Source organism: Procambarus clarkii, chromosome 73, assembly GCF_040958095.1.
Source record: "Procambarus clarkii isolate CNS0578487 chromosome 73, FALCON_Pclarkii_2.0, whole genome shotgun sequence".
Taxonomy (NCBI): Eukaryota; Metazoa; Arthropoda; class Malacostraca; order Decapoda; family Cambaridae; genus Procambarus; species Procambarus clarkii.
The window spans coordinates 24,726,579-24,743,405 of NC_091222.1; the positions used below are offsets into that span (position 1 = coordinate 24,726,579).

The 16,827-nt window shown below is 40.7% G+C and overlaps 1 protein-coding gene across 4 annotated transcripts in view; it reads left to right on the forward strand.

Moving 5' to 3' along the window:
- Positions 1 to 16,827, forward strand: part of bgm (acyl-CoA synthetase bubblegum family member 1) — a 151,389-nt gene that overhangs the window by 126,238 nt on the left and 8,324 nt on the right. For all 4 annotated transcript variants that reach the window (XM_069312700.1, XM_069312702.1, XM_045768313.2 and 1 more), the window contains 4 exons: positions 2,747 to 3,036; positions 4,888 to 5,090; positions 13,458 to 13,638; positions 14,643 to 14,781. In XM_069312700.1, the coding sequence (XP_069168801.1) occupies positions 2,747 to 3,036; positions 4,888 to 5,090; positions 13,458 to 13,638; positions 14,643 to 14,781 (813 nt within the window). The remainder of the gene's footprint in view (positions 1 to 2,746; positions 3,037 to 4,887; positions 5,091 to 13,457; positions 13,639 to 14,642; positions 14,782 to 16,827) is intronic.

The following is a 16,827-nucleotide window of genomic DNA, read 5'->3' on the forward strand; positions in this document are numbered from 1 at the left end:
AGACTCCCACTTTGGACACAGTATTAGATGTGCTACATACTGTTACATGGACTTTGCTTTTGGAATAATTTATTCGTATTTAATTTTAAGCACTTCAGTTTGACTGTATTAATGACGAACCTCTACGTTTATTGCTTAATTTGTCGTAATGCTCAGTGACGCATCGTGCAATTTAATACTTTAGTGTGAGTATGCAAGGCGTTTGCTCTTGGTAATCCCTGGTAGCTAGTGTAGTATTCTAGTGATTTACGTACGACTTATCTACGTTTATCTACGACTTATCTACGACTACGTACGTTTATCAACAAGTACGACTTGTTGATAAATACTTTACAAGTGAGAGTGGGGAGGTTAGTTGGTCAAGTGACGAGAATACACGCTACAGCACGAATTGACTTCCTCTATTTGTCCAAGGCTGCAGTCTAGCCTCACTCGACTTTGCATTCGGAATCCTTCTGGGGGAGGGGGCATGGGACCGACATAGGCTGGTCGGGGATAGGTTCTATTGGACTAAGAAATTAGGGTGGGTGGGAATGGAGAACCCTTATTCCCTCGCCCTCTCGGCGTTACCTGGATTGTACCTGGATGGGGGTCTGGGAGTTCTTCTACTCCCCAACCAGACTTGACTTGTGAGAGTTTGGTCCACCAGGCTGTTGCTTGGAGCGGCCTGCAGGCCCACATATCCACCACAGCCTGGTTGGTCCGGCACTTCCTGAAGCATCTTGGTATAAAGTTGAGTGGGGATAGGGAAAGATAGATAAGGAACTAATGGAGACTGAGGATAGACCAGGGTACAGCCGGGTAACCCGCCTTGTAAACATAACTGGGGATGGGACAGTTGAACAATTCAGGTGCTTTATTTTAAAACTTCGATTGCATTAGTGATGACTACAAGCTACTATAAACGTTGGTTAAAAATTATATCGTACTATAGTTTGAAATCTTTTTGGAACGAAGGTTGGGAGTAGGGGCAGCTGTGGCACCTACAGAGGTGAAAGTTTCGTATATGATAAAGATTAAGCCACCCAAGAGGTGGCACGGGCATGAATAGCCCCTACCTTCGTATATAGTTGGAGAGCCCTTTTTAAAGACTAGAATTTCAAGGCGCAGGAATTAAAATGAATCTCGTAAAGCTGGCACTGAACTTTGCCATATCTTCTAACGTCTTGGCTCAGGTCAGGCGGAGTGGTTGTCTCTGAATGACGTTACTCTCTGAATTCGGAGCGTCTAGGCCAATTTTCAATGCGTACGTGTATCCTTGTGTTGACAAATGTAAATTGGTTTTACTGCGTTTCCTAACCAAGCGACCTGACTTGGTCGTAAATACGCCCCAAGGCAGTAGCCTCAGGAAGTCTAGTTCAATCTATATTTTAGTATACCTTGTGTAAGTCGACTAAAAGTTTTGATCCCACTTCTCTCCTCCGTAATTAAGATTCTATTCGTTCCGCATTCTATGCGTTCATTGACATATTTATCTTGCCATACTTCTTGACATTCGCTCCACTAACACAATAACCCTTCTTGGACATTTTCCAAAAACGAGCCAATAATTTTCCCGGCCATACTGTGGTGTTCCCTCGGCATTGTCTAGGCTGCTAGCCAACCTGGCCGCTCTACCGTGTTGCTAGCCTATTACTTTCACTGAAATCTGCTTGGGGGCCGCCCCCTTCCCTTTCAAAACCTCCTCCCCTTATTCGACCATTCACCCACAAGTCCCTATCCTAAGTGTTGCGGTCGGATAATACAAGTCACTGAATAAATGATCATATTTATAGACTATACGGTGTTGGTAGTGTAGGCATAATGGCTAAGGAAATAGGGGAGGACAATACAAAAATAGAATGTTTCTATTATAGTTGATTCTTGAGGTTATCTTGATGATTTCGGGGCTTTAGTGTCCCCGCGGCCCGGTCCTCGACCAGGCCTTCCACCCCCAGGAAGCAGCCCGTGACAGCTGACTAACACCCAGGTACCTATTTACTGCTAGGTAACAGGGGCATTCAGGGTGAAAGAAACTTTGCCCATTTGTGTTCTGCCGTGATGTTAGCATAGTTTTGAGATTACCTTTCGGTATAGTGTTGCTAGAGAGGCTAGTTTTTTTTTCTCAAGAAAATACAATATAAATTACATGAAAGTTTTAAGACAATTGTACATTACAATTCTTAGTGAACAAGTGTTTCAGTAGTACAGAACAAGATCTTTAAAAAAAAATGATAAAAAAAAAACCTGAATGTTATACTTATTTACTACAGTTTGCCAGGGACAGGAAGCCTGTTAATGTTATCAGATCAACGACTAAGTCTGGTTTAGTCAATCCTCCTGTTGTGGCACTTGTAGTAACGATAGGGGAAGGGCCATGGTACATACATACATACATACATACATACATACATACATACATACATATACATGCATACCGACGTACAACACAATTAAAAAAGTATAAATCGATACTATTAAATTTGAACAAACAGGAGAAAAATTTTCTGTTGCAAAGACTAGCCTAACCTTCCTAGGCCTAACATACGATGTGGGGGGAGAGGGAGTCTAATGTAATACATGTACTATGTATATATGAATATTATAGGCCTAGGAATATTAGCTTTGCTTTGTTAGCTTCATTTTTTGGACTTATAAAGTAAATAGTACACAATTCTACTAATTGCATTTTATAGATTATAAATTTATATTTATAGCTTGCTTTTGTGTACCTTGTCCTCACTGTACCGTTTGTAATCCCTTACAGCTTTGTAGCGACTGACGACTTCATTCACTACAGCAGTCCACCACGTCTACACGGCACCAACCCTCCCAGCAGCTTGCACACCGCCGGAAGTAGCAACAGTGCAACAAAGAGCTGTAGTAGCAATTGCAAGAAAGGCGGTAGTCGACCTCCCAGGCACGAGGCTAGAGCGGCCAGAAAGATGGCGCCTGATCCCCGAACTCAAGAAGAATCTGGACCAGTGGGTTCGATAATTGCTGGCCACAGGATATCCCTCAATGTCCTCTATGATAACGATGACGAAAGGCAGCCTGGTGAGTTACTAAAGTCTTTTAAGGCTTCGTAAGGGGTACTTAAGTTTACATGGTAAATGAATGGACATAACAAAGGGGATATTAATAGGGTATTAAAATTATCAACACAAGACAGAACACGGAACAATGGGTATAATTTGGATAAGTTTAGATTTAGGAAAGACTTGGGTAACTACTGGTTCAGTAACAGGGTTGTTGATTTGTAGAACCAATTGCCGCGTAACATGGAGGTGGGGTCCCCCGATTGTTTCAAGCGCGGGTTGGACATGTATACGAGTGGGATTGGGTGGTTATAGATAGGAGCTGCCTCGTATGGGCCAATAGGCCTTCTGCAGTTACCTTTATTCTTATGTTCTTAGTGCTGTAATACTCGTAATAATAGTGCATTTTACCCGAGCCGGTCGGCCGAGCGGACAGCACACTGCACTTGTGATCCTGTGGTCCCGGGTTCGATCCCAGGCGCCGGTGAGAAACAATGGGCAGTTTCTTTCACCCTATGCCCCTGTTACCTAGCAGTAAAAATAGGTACCTGGATGTTAGTCGGCTGTCACGGGCTGCTTCCTGGAGGTGGAGGCCTGGTCGAGGACCGGGCCGCGGGGACACTTAAAGCCCCGAAATCATCTCGAGATAACCTCAAGATAAGCTCTTGTTACAGCTAAAGGCTTTATATATATATATCCAAAGGCCAAATAATACTTCGAAGATTACAATTAGATACCCAGAAATCACAATAGCGTGATGTATCAAATGAACAAAACCATAAGGGCGTGATGAGGATTCGAACCTACGTCTGGTATGATGCCAGACGCGCCTTTGTCGACTGCGCCACGACATGGTTAAAATAATTGCAACCTGGAGTGCTACTTGCCAATTCCTGGAACGGAATTGTGTACAACCCCTGTTTGTGCTTCAGAGAATCTGCGGGAACCTCGTGAGGGCACTAGCACTCCATAGCACTCCAGGTTACAATTCTTTTAACCATGTCGTGGCGTAGTCGACTATGGCGCATCTGGGATCACCCCGGACGTAGGTTCGAACCCTCATCACGGCCCTTGTGGATTTGTACAATTAGATCTCTTGCGATATCAAATTGACTTGCAATAAAATCTTATAATAAAATGTCTTCTGACATGAGGCAAATGTCTGTTGGGTAGATAATATTTTAGGGTTTAGTCTAGAGAGTAAAAATTATTTTTATCTGAAATATTTCTTGCATCTATAGTTACTTGGTTAAACTTGGTTTTGTTATTCTATGAAGGTAGAAAGTGTGGGCATAATGTATACAGTAAAATATGAAATATTTACATACAGGTGATAGTCTAAGCTGTCATAAAATCATCGGGTCATGTTCTTAGTGTAATTAACCATGCCTCTACATGAGGCTACAACTAATGTGAAAACGGAGGTAGCATGTTACTCTTAGGCCTGGTAGAGGACCGGGCCGCGGGGACGTTGAGCCCTGAAATCATTGCAAGGTAAAGTAACCTTCCCCCCCCCCGTTTCCCAAAGGTCAAACTAATGACCATTTACAGCATACAGCTCCACAAGTTGCCCAACTCCGGCTATCTCTTTATTGCTAGGTGAACAGTGCATTGGGTGAAAGAACTTGCTAAACTATTTGTCCCGCCCTGGAATCTTAACTCGATCCCCAACTGCGACTCTTGAAGGAAACCAATTGTGCCAAGACCAGTTAACAGTTAGCTAGTAACAATCAGATTCTGTGATTCGAATAGCTATAAATATTGAAAATTTATTGGTAAATATTTGGCTGTTTGTACGCTGATAATACTAAATGTTATTCTACCGAAGTTACGAATTTGGATAAAATATTTTTATTCTATTCCTTATCAGCAAAGGCAATAGGTGAAGTTACGCCTGTGGAAGAAATGGTGGCCAGTACAGGAGCCTTTCCTATGGACACCCTGGAGAGAACTTCCTCCTCCTCCAGGAGGTCCTTGGCTGATCTCCAGCAGGATGAGGCTCTGAAGGACTCCAACGCTGACCAGGATGACCTGCAGAAGATAACGCACATTGATCAAGTTATTATGGATGACGTAAGTAAAGCTCTTTTTCAGTCTTCTTGAACTATGACTATCTTATTTACTATGACTATCTTGCATTGTTTCTGTACGGCTGCTGCTACTACAGCTGCTGACGCTTTCGCCTCTAGTTCCAACCAGATCATACTTGTGTTTTAAGCAAGTTTGGTCATAGCCTCGTATTGAAGGGTAGAATTAGGAACTAGGCATATCTCCCCCAAAAACAAGATTGTTCAGAAATTAGGCTGTTAAGAAATTAGGCTGTTCAGAAATTAGGCAAAAACCCTTCTCTTCGCGTATACCAGTGCCCAACCAGTTTTCCTGATAAGGACGTCTCATTTTGACGTATAATGTCCCTAAGCACAAAACTATTGTACTAAAAACGGAAGGGAATTAATAATTAATAATAATAATTAAGGGAATAAATTGTACTAAAAATGGAAGCGACTCGCGAAATTGACGTGATGTCCCGTTTTCTGTTTGTGGGTACCACAACCCCACCTGCGCTAGTACAACAGTTGTACTGTACAGTGAAGTACAACAGTTTAGTGACCTTGTGAACGCTGGAGAGGACGGACTGCTCTGCCAGCCAGGGAAAGTAGTCTACTCTCATGGCGCGCATATAATCTTCGAAGGTATAATTAACTATAGAGCATAAACTTCCGTTGTATAGAGCTAGAGAAATGTGTGGTACCTCTGTGATACCTGTCAAGGTTATGGCATAGTCCACCCTGTCATTTAAGTTGGGCATGTGTAGTGTAATAGACTGTATGTACTGCTTATTATATGCAGTAGCAATGGGCATGTTCCGTGTTGCTTCCCAAGTTCCTTCAAGGAAAGAGGCGGCGCAGACGAGGGTCAGTGGGAGGAGTCTTGAGACACCTTGCCGAGCTTGAGAGGGGGAGGGACTTAAGCACCGGGTTAGTAAGCTGCTAGTTCTTTGCCGGCACGCATCGCCACATAATCCCGCACTGCTCCAGGTTATCCACAAGATATAGATATATCCACAAGATATAGCTAACCACAAGTTATCTATATCCACAGTCGCATCATGGGTGTTCTCAGCGCTACGGTAAGTGAACTGAATGCTAGATTGTATCTTTCGTGAAGCAGTTTATGCGTCTATAATGATTGGTAATTCACACATTGGAACGTGTATCAGTGGGGTTTTAGTGTAAGCCTGTTTTAGTGAAGATACCAAAGCCTGAGTGTATCAGATATGATGGTAATATTGTGTTGAAGTGGAAGAGTCGGGTAGGAGACCACTTCCTTCCGGAAGTCGTGTTATCTGCCAGTTTGGTTCCTGGTAATTTCACTTCCTGTTTGTTAAAAGATTTGTTAAAGCAAACTTGTAATGTTGAAAGCCATGTTACAAGTTTGGCTGTACCACAGTCTTGGTTGACGGTAGATTTTATGACCTGTTGTCATTGCTTATCTTTTTGACAGGTTAATTTCTAGACAACCAAACATTTTTGGAGTTTACACTATTTCCGGTATAGAAAATATCATGAATCTTGTTCAAAGGGTGGTAAATAGGTGTGACGGGTTCAAATTATGGTTCTATGGCAAAAACATCTTGGTTGAAAAAAAACCAGTGAATGGCAGAGCGCGTTGAATGCCGGCAACTAGGTTGGACCCAAGCGGTAAGTTTGGCTTCAGACGCCACACGCCACCATAGGCTACTTTAGCGATAATTCCTCCGTGCCCTAGGTTGATCCCTGCTCCCTTTTCATTAGTGTAGTAACTTTAATATGCGGAATTAGAACTACGGTTAAAGAATTTGAAATGCTGACCAGATGGTAAGGAGCCTAGTCTGAAGGATAGCTGTATCATGGTCTACCTTTTTTTATAGTATGGCGTGAGGTGGGCTGGGGGCAACTCGTCCCACTAGCCACCTTTCTAGCCTGCACTAGGCAAGATTTCTCCCACCCTAATTTAGTCAGCTAGATCTAGCGTTAAATATCGACTAATATTTGTATAAATATGGACGTATATTAATATCAAGGGTCCAGGGTTAGTTTCTCCTAGAGCTGAGGTCATTGGGACGTAGATATTCCTGTAACTTGTTGTAAAGTTTGTAAATATACTAGCTGCCTAACAATGGCAGATATAGTATTTAGCATAAAATCTAACATTAGGCATACATAGGCGTAACATTAGGCATAGACGCCATTTAAGAAACTATTCTTAAGTAGCATTAGCTATACAAAGTTCCCAAGGCATATATTAAATTTACCAGGCCTAGTTCTTAACGTCGTTGCTTTGAGAGGTGGAAAATTAAGTGCCCTCTAAATTGTCTTTTTAACAATGGTTTAGTAGCAACAAGATCGTTTAACCCTACCTTCCATCCTCCCCCATCCCCCACGTCCGTGCGCGGCACTCTGGGGAGAAAGGCAAGTGTCCTACCAAGCAAGAATGAACTACGGGCTCACCATAGCCCGTGCTACTTGGAATTTTTTGTTCCCAGTAGCTGAATCTTAAACGGCAAGAATGACAGCAGTTTTGACTGGATTGTGCTGGTGGTTGGCACAGTGTAGCGTTGGAGTGGAACAGGGGAAGGGCAGTTTACCAAACGGAAGAAGCATTGACGTCCTGGAACGAGGGGCCAGATTCACGAAAGCACTTGCGCTAGTTCTTACGAACGTGTACATCTTTCCTTAATCTTTGACGGCTTTGGTTACATTTATTAAACAGTTTACAAGCATGAAAACTTGCCAATCAACTGTTTTCGTTATAAACAGCCTCCTGGTGCTTCGGAGCTCATTAACTGTTTAATATTTGGAAACAAAGCAGTCAAAGATTAAGATGTACAGGTTCGTAAGTGTTTTCGTGAATCTGGCCCGAGGTATTTAGGAATTGGTAATGTTATAAATGCCGTTAATTGTTGCTTTGGAGTCAGTGTTCAATACCATTTGAAGCAAGGGCTCTAAATTGGCACAGATTTTATCAAATATGTCTAAGGGATTGATATACTGTTAATCCTGCTGTGGTATATTGCTCCTGCCTTTACTCTCATGGCAAGGAATGGACTAAACAAAGCTTCAAATACAAATAAAATGCTAAGGTTTATCGGTTACTGTGTTAGAACAGCTGTTAGTTTAAGGTAATGAGGCATATGATCTTTGAAATAAGTGTAACTGACTCAATTCTTGGAAACGTGTTAAGTGTCAAATCATCTTTGCAAATACGAAGTATTTAAAAGTGAAACTGAAACACTAAATGGAATTAGGTGTTTTACTTTAGAAAATTTTAAAATGGGCAATGACTATACATATGAGGCTTCGACGTTGATACAAAATACTACTGGGTGTAATATTAGTATGAAACTGGTGTTTGGGAAAAATGTGAAGGGGTTAAATTGATGCACATTAGTGTGTGTGGCCCAGGCTGTAAATTCCTAGTTTATAGGTAACGGATTGTATAGGTTTTTCTCAAATAACATAGCGCAAACAAGATTGATATTCTGAGAAACTGAAAGAATGCACAGAATGTAAACAGTAGAGACTTGAGTTTGCGAATTATTGTCTGGCATTGTATATTATATACATTTGTCGGTGTACATATTCAGAATTATTGCTTGTAAAGAGGTAAAAATTATGCCCCTAATCTACAATGTATATAGAAGACTGGATATTTTTTGTCAGTGGAAACTGGGAAGAACTACCTCTGCAACATTGCTAAATGGGTTTGTACCTCCCTTTGGACGAGACTAGAGATTTGAGAGGGTAAATGAGACCAACTTGCCAGAAAGTTGGTTAAAGGTGTTCAGATAGTGCAACACCCATGTGCATGGGGAATAGGCTTTCATGCACAAGTGACATCATAGCTCCTCACTGGCATATCTTGGTGCCCTGTCGCTTGACAAGGTCCAGAAATAGAACGGTTATGGCTGCCAGCATATGACTAAGGCGCAAGCAAGTATATTGATAATGTAAATATTTACATTTGTCCTTGAGAGACATGTACAGAAAAACAAAATTGTCTTGAGCTTCTAGTTTTTGAACAGTTGACAGTAAGCAGTTATGTACCTGCTAACAGGTACATAACTGTACCGTGTAGTTAGCTGACGCAGTTATGACGTGTAGCTCGGACCTTGACGTCACTAATCTTGGATGGTTGGCGGTGGAGCTGGGCACCGGTTGGGCAGGGGGCGTTGTTGGACGAGGTCAGTGCTGAGGGCTCGTGGGTGAAAGGTGGCAGTGTCTTCGCTGCCTCTTATGGGTGACGCTGGAACAAAAGTGCCGCTCGCAACAGTTTAGTGATCGATCAGTTAGTCGTGATATCAACCGTTGGACTGTTTAACATGGAACATTGATACGTAAGTTGCTTTTGAGTTTCTTGGTACTTTTGTAGTTTCACTTGCAGATTGGACTCCTCGTATCCAGCTTGGAGACTTTGAGCACAATCTTTTGGCGATTATTATGTAGCTCATCCCGTAAGCGTGGTAGTTCTGCACGCTAGGAAGTCATTGTTCGGTGACAAGTGAGTTTGCAATGGTACATTAATCATACTCCCCCCCCCCACCTTCAACTAGGTGATTCTAGGTCACCCTCCCAATAACTCCCTCCGTATCTGACTGCAACAAGTCCTTCAAATATGACTTCTATCTATCTAGCTATATATGTACACGAATGGTTTCGTACTAGTGGAATTAATCTAGAGCCAAATTCAATATACGTGTAGGAGATTCCTAAACAGTTTGGTTTAGCTGCCTTTCTCTGGTCGACGACCATACAACCATCCTACCTTCCCAGGATGGTTCTCTGGTCGACGACCATACAACCATCCTACCTTCCCAGGATGGTTGGTAGCGACTAGTCAAACCACCAGGGTACCTGATGCCTCTTAGGTGTACAAAGATCCTTGGAGAATCCTAACCGGATTTACAAGTTTTGTCTTAAACATTGTAGAAAGGTGAAATCTACACTAGCTGTCCCATCTTATCGTACAATAATGCAGCCACAAACTATATGGATCGTCCAGGATATTGTAACTGTCAAACATCCTTGTATGTTACTTCTGTCTGGCTTGCTTTTAAAAGTATTTCTGGGAGTTTACCCTACCTGCCGATGTAGACCTGCCCAAATATAAGCGTTTTTATTAATATACAATATTTATAATGTATAATTGTGTATAAAAAAAGAGTACTGAATTTATAGTTTATATAATTCTCAGGAAACCAAATTTCCATACCAGAGTACGAGCCGTAAACCTCCAAAATGTCATTTTTTATGACTCAATTATTCGCATGACCTTTGCGATAGAATGCGGAAAGGGTCATGAATTTAGACGGCTCTTACTTTTAACTGTAGCCACGTACTATTTAACTGTAGTAGTACATACAGAGTTAGTAACCTTGCCCCGTACTTGGAGAGGTTGCATAAGCAAATAAAGCTATGAAACTAGCTCCCCGTAATTCTAAGTGGCTTAGCTTGAAAGAGCCCTCTTGTGGGTCATTCTCGAACCCATTGTTGATATAATGCTCGTTAAACTGCGTGACACTAGCTTATCAAGACTTGAATAATTTTTAATGCCCGAGCCCATTGTGACTTAACATTTTAAACTACCGCCTCCATGGACAATTATGGGGCGCATAATAAACTAGAATCAACCTGATTGGACACTTAGGATTGAACTAATATACTTAGTCACGATTTAGTGTTCGGATAATAGGTTAGAGAACTAGATTGTTTAAAGGTAAAGTAATTATTTTTCTGTCCCATATACTTTGTGGTGGAAATTTTGGGTTATAGATTCAGCTACTCTGAACACGTTCAAAGTAGCACGGGCTATGGTGATCCCGTAGTGGACTTACCTGGCACGGGAGCGGTGGTGTGTACACTCGCCTAGTTGTTTGCGGGGGTTGAGCTCTGGCTCTTTGGTCCCGCCTCTCGACTGTCAATCAACTGTGCGTGAGAGATTTTTGGGGTATATCTGCAGTCTTTTAAACTGCACGGTTCAGAAAAGTAACATAAGAATGAAGGTAGCTCCTGAAGGCCTACTGGCCCATACGAGGCAGCTCCCATTTTTCTCATAGCGTCTAGCCTACGCTAGAAACAATCGAGGGATCCTATGTTACGCGGTAATTAATTCCACAAATCAGCCACGTTACCGAACCAGTTTTTTTTCTTTTGGCGACCTGCCAAATAGTTTAACAATAACAATTAACCGAACAAGCACATGCAACCAAGTCCATTCCATCCAGCGGTCGACCCCACAGACGCATTCATAATTTTTTACATGCTTTTCATTCAAAACGAATTTTCTCATTATGAAAGCATATTGTGCATATATAGGTTAGAGGTTTAGGTTCTGTTGGAGATTATATTAGTACGTGGGTGAAGCATTTACAGCGTTGTGGTTCGAACACAAGTTGTCAGTGAAGCACTTGTTCAGGAAGTGTTCGGATGTCATCAGTCATGTGTAAACCTTTTTCATTCATGAACACGGTTTGGCGGCTGCATGGAATCACTTTGGGTCCGTTTGGAGGACGGGCTGGCACGTGTGACCAAATCACGTCAGACGATAGAGAAATGTTCCCGTTTAGGTCTGTTCTGGACCCTTGTATAGTGACGTAATCACACATTATTAGGCATTATGATTAGGCATTATAATAGGCATTATATATCGACTAAGAACTAGGAAACGATGGTTGAAAATTGGGCAAGTTAGTTTTAGGAAAGACCTGGGTAAATAATGGTTTGAAAAATTGATTTGCGAGATCAATTACCAACTTAACATAGGCGTGTGGGATACCTTGATTCAAGCGCAGGTTAGACATGTATGCGTTTGGGTAGCTATAAATAGCTGCCACGTGTAGATATTGTGCAGTTTACTTAATCCTTGCATATAAAACTATATTTGCAGTTCGTGCTTATAGCCTACACTGTGCCAGCTTCCTCTTTCTCTAGTCAACTTCAACTCTAGGTGAAGAATTAGGGGTGACATGATAGTTGTAAAAGTAGATGAATGTCCATAACAAAGGGAATATTAATAGGTTATTAATAAACACTAGACAGAACACAAAAAATTTATTCGCATTGTTTTAAGTTTAGATTTACGAAAGACCTGGGTAAATACTGGTTCGGTAACAGGGTTGTCTATTTTCTTATTTTTATTTATTATAACCAATTACCTCTTGATATGAAACGTGGAATCCCTTGTTTCAAGCATAGGTTAGACGTGTCTATAATAACATAATAATGAAGTTAGCTGCAGAAGGCTTATTGGTCCATACGAGGCAGAACCTATTTATAACCACCTAATCTCATTCATACACATGTCTAACCCCTACACTTAAACCTACACTACGCTTGACCTACGCTAACCTATTTCTAGTGCTAGGTAGGTTAGTGCACTGATTGCTCAAAGGCGACCATAAAAATTCCTTTAAGATACTCTTTTCGAAGAGTTCTTACATTCTTGTAAAGCCACTAGCACGCATAGCATTTCGGGCAGGTCCATAATCCTTATTTTCCACGAATGCGACCCGCTAAATTGTTTAACAGGGGTGAACAGATGCTACAGTTAATAAGGACTGGCATCCGAATCCTCCCTGGCCAGGATTCGAACCTATGCCAAAGCGCTCGCGAAACGCCTTGGAGTGTCTTACCGCTTCGCCAGGAGGACTGCTGTTGGTATGAGGGGAAGATTGTTCGACGAGATCAATCTGGCTTCATTATTTTTTTAAATGAAGCATATATGGGTTCTTTATCTAGAGTAGGATGGGTGTAGTAGTAATAATTATGGACTGAGGATGACTTTCAACAGTGCAGCAAAGTGTTGTTTTTCTCTTGGTAAATATTACAAACCTGGTACATGGTTTTTAGTTGCAGCTGTAATTAATTTCAAAGTATTAATCTCCAAGCCTTTGGTAAAGGTTTGGAGCAAGTCTGTGCAGTGAAACTTATAGAATGATCAACCCGTCCTAGTCCATTACATCCAGCAGTCGACCCCACTGAAGCATTCGTCAATTTTAACATGCTGTTCATTCAAAGCATGAATTTTCTCAAATATAAATTAATATAATGGCATATTGTGCATTTATAGGCATAGGTTAGGTGTTTAGGTTCTGTTCGAGATTATTTGTAGTACGTGGGTGAAGCACTTATAGCGTTGTGGTTCGAACAAAATTAGTCTGTGAAGCACTTGTTCCAGAAATGTTCGAACGAAATCAGTTGTGTAAACCGTTTTTCATTCATAAACGGGGTTTGGCGGGTGCATGGAATCGCTTTTAGATCTGTTTGGGGGACGGGCTGGAATGATTTGGTCAATTACAGTTTGATTTGAGATTTTTGAATTGGAGAATGAGTTTTATTAGTCATTGATTATGAAATGTTTAAAATGTGTTATCAGTGGAATTGAGACTTCCTTTTTTTACAGAAAGGTGAGGTAGAACAGGAGAGTTTGTCATCAGAACCATCTTCATCTTTCTCTGAAGCCAGACCAGACACTCCAGAAACCAGTTCTGCTCATTCTGCCACTCCTGAACCTCCAACTAGGTCACCTGCTGCTTCCAACACAATGTTCCCATCACCCATAAAGCAGACTAAATATCTCAATGGTGAGTGTGGTAGTGTAGCTATTAGCTGGTCAGAATTGTTTGTGTAATAATTAAGATGCTGATGTGGTTCTGGTTTAGTTCCTTGTCAGAATTAAATTTTTTAAATTTTATTCCACATTCAAAATTGTTGTATTGATAACCTTTAGTAATAATGATTGAAGGAAAATTGTTTAAAGCCAGAAACTCACAGGAACTGAGTGTTCCTGTGAGTTTGTCCTCACAGGATTGAGAGAAATTTGAAATAAACTATGCAATAGAAAAAAACTATGGCTGGTAAACTATGCAATAGTTTACCAGCCTCTCCAACACTAGTGACCTCGACGAAGACAGTAAGCCGGCGGCTTGGCGAAGGTCCCGAAGGTATAGAAATATGAACTGGAATTTAGACTCCAAATTTCTGGCATTTTTCCTATTTTTTAGTCATAATGCGGTACAGATGGGGTAATAGCCGCTTGGAAGGAATTTGTTCTTCACTGTAGCTGGATTGATGAAAATGTTTTAAAGTATTAACGTACATAAATTGTAGAAAAATGTGAAAAAAAATTGCTTGTTATTGTACATGGCCACCTTGTTCACATGCACGACTCATTTGTACCATAAGTTGGTATTGTAACCTAATGAAAGGTTACACTTAGTAGGCTACACTCTAAGACTTCAAGTTTTGAATGAACATAATTGAAGTGTGGTTACTTATTGTATTCTTGAGGACTTTAAAGTACAGTACTGTATATGCAAATAAGGTGGTTAAAATTCACTGTAGTGAACTAGTTTCATATCAAACGTGCCGGCTTTTGTGTGGTTCTTGAACCCATTTGAACATAATAAATTTTGTCACACAATTTTGTGCATGCGCACTTTTCAAGGTTTCTTGAAAGGGGGGCAAATCATTATGGTTCAATTTAGTAATGTACCTTCATCCCCCTCCCCCACTCCTAAATTTTTACATAAAAGGAAATTTTAAAAAAACTAGTATCCCTAATTCAGATTACTGTGATATTTTCCAGGACCAGATCAGATAATTCCAACAAACAGCATAAAAACCTGGGAACCCACTGGGGCTACAAAGCTGAAGATTGGCGACCAGGGACCCTCGGCACACACTCCAGTTTCTGTGCCTACACTTCTCAAAAATACTGCCGAGAAGTTAGTAAAATTTATAAACGTTATTTTTCTTGATTTAAACTAATGGTAACTGTTCAACAGTTTTGTGTAACACACGTTGGCAAGCACACTAGACTGCACTTGTGCATTTTGCACTTGGTACACTCCTGTGCAACTAGTAAAGGAACACATCCACAAGGGCTGTGACGAGGATTCGAACCTGTGCCCGGGAGCATCCCAGACACTGCCTTAATCGACTGAGCTACGATAGGGTTAAAAGACCCTGTTGTAGCTCGGTCGATTAGGGCAGTGTCTGGGATGCTTCGCAGGTTCGAATCCTCGTCATCGCCCTTGTGGATTTGTTCATTTGATGCATCACGTTAGTGTGATTTCTGTGTGTAACTAGTCAAGGAATTTGTCATTTTAAATGGTACATCTTATTGACCAGTTCCTCTACTTTTGATTGTTCATATCATAACCAGAGCTTAATTACTTTATATTCTTTCATTCAAACAAATGTAAAACCTGCCCAGATGTGCAAGGTGTAAAATTTCCTTATCTGATGAAAAGAAACTGAAATGGATTGAACTTGGCATTTGATGCGAATTTCCTTGGCAAAAAAATATCCATTTTAATTGTACAATACAACTTTGTAAATACAGTACCTTTGTCACTTTATTTAATTTTTCATGTTACTGTACTTCACAAGAGTAATGTGGTGGAAAAAAGGTTGAATTACTGAATAAGGGGCCTTGATCAAGCATACACTTGACTGCTGTTGCTTTGGGTGGACTGTTAAAACACAACTGTAATCCTAATAATACACTTAATGAACACAATATAATAATGCAATAATGTAATAAAATAATGAACGCGATAACACAAGATATAAATTCGTTAGCAGACAATTTTTCTCTGGCTCTTAAGCCTCTAAAACTAGTCCTCTCCTCACTAAGCAAGTAACTGCCAAAAGGTTAAACCAACCCCTAGTTCACAAGTGGCATACTTATTAAAGCAATTAACAAGAAATGCAAATATAGAAAACAAATAGGATTGGCCTAGTTACAAAAGTATACTCCTAAATTCATACCAATATAATACAAAGCCAAAGGTTCTTTTGAAGTACACGGAAAGCCATCTCTAACATCCTAGGATAAAAAAAAAAAAATTGCACAAGCATATAAAATTGTCAAGAGTATTACACACTTGCAACACTTATAAAAAGCAGCTGTATTTAATGGCTGCTTTTCATAAATTGGTGCTAACCTTACTAGGAAAAAATACAAAAGACCCCAGACACACGGTGTTGCACATCTCGCTGGCAGCTATCCTAACTCGCTACTCCTTTTAAGTCAGCCCGACACAGTATCTATAATTCATTTGCTTAAAAACCAAGGCTGTGAACATTAAATACCATCAATGGTTTGAGTGCTGCTCCTGCCTTGCACTACCCATAGGTTTGCTGTTCAACAAATCTCTAATCATACTATTTAAGATACCCTTAAAGCAAGAGTAATGCCAATTCACAAAATAGGAGATGGCTGACATAAACAGACCAATATCAAATCTACCCATACTTTCAGAAATATTTGAAAAAATTGTTTACATGCGCCTCTATTTGTAAATGCTTGTAAAGGTACAAGCACCTTGTAAACCTATACAACCTTTGTAAAGCCCTAGCCAATTTGGCTTGTGCCCCCCCCCCCAAATACCAATGATGCCATTATTAGTCTGCTTAATATAATCTAAACAGCCCTTGAAAAAATGAGTTCCCTTACTTTAAACTGTGTTCATTCCTATCTGTAACACCAATATGTAGCTATCAATAACATAACCACCTCCACTTTACCATTAACAGTAGAAGTGCCACAGGGCAGCATCTTGGGACCTCTTTCTTGTACACATGTCTGTCAACCAACAAACTCGCACACTGAACATAGAAATGACCTACTACATTTTACTTGACAGTAAATCAAATCAAATTAAACTTCAGATAGACAATGTTAACATTAGCAATACAAATGAGAAAGTTCCTTGGCCTTGTTCTTCATAGATAGGAGACTTAACACACACACAACACAGCCAAAA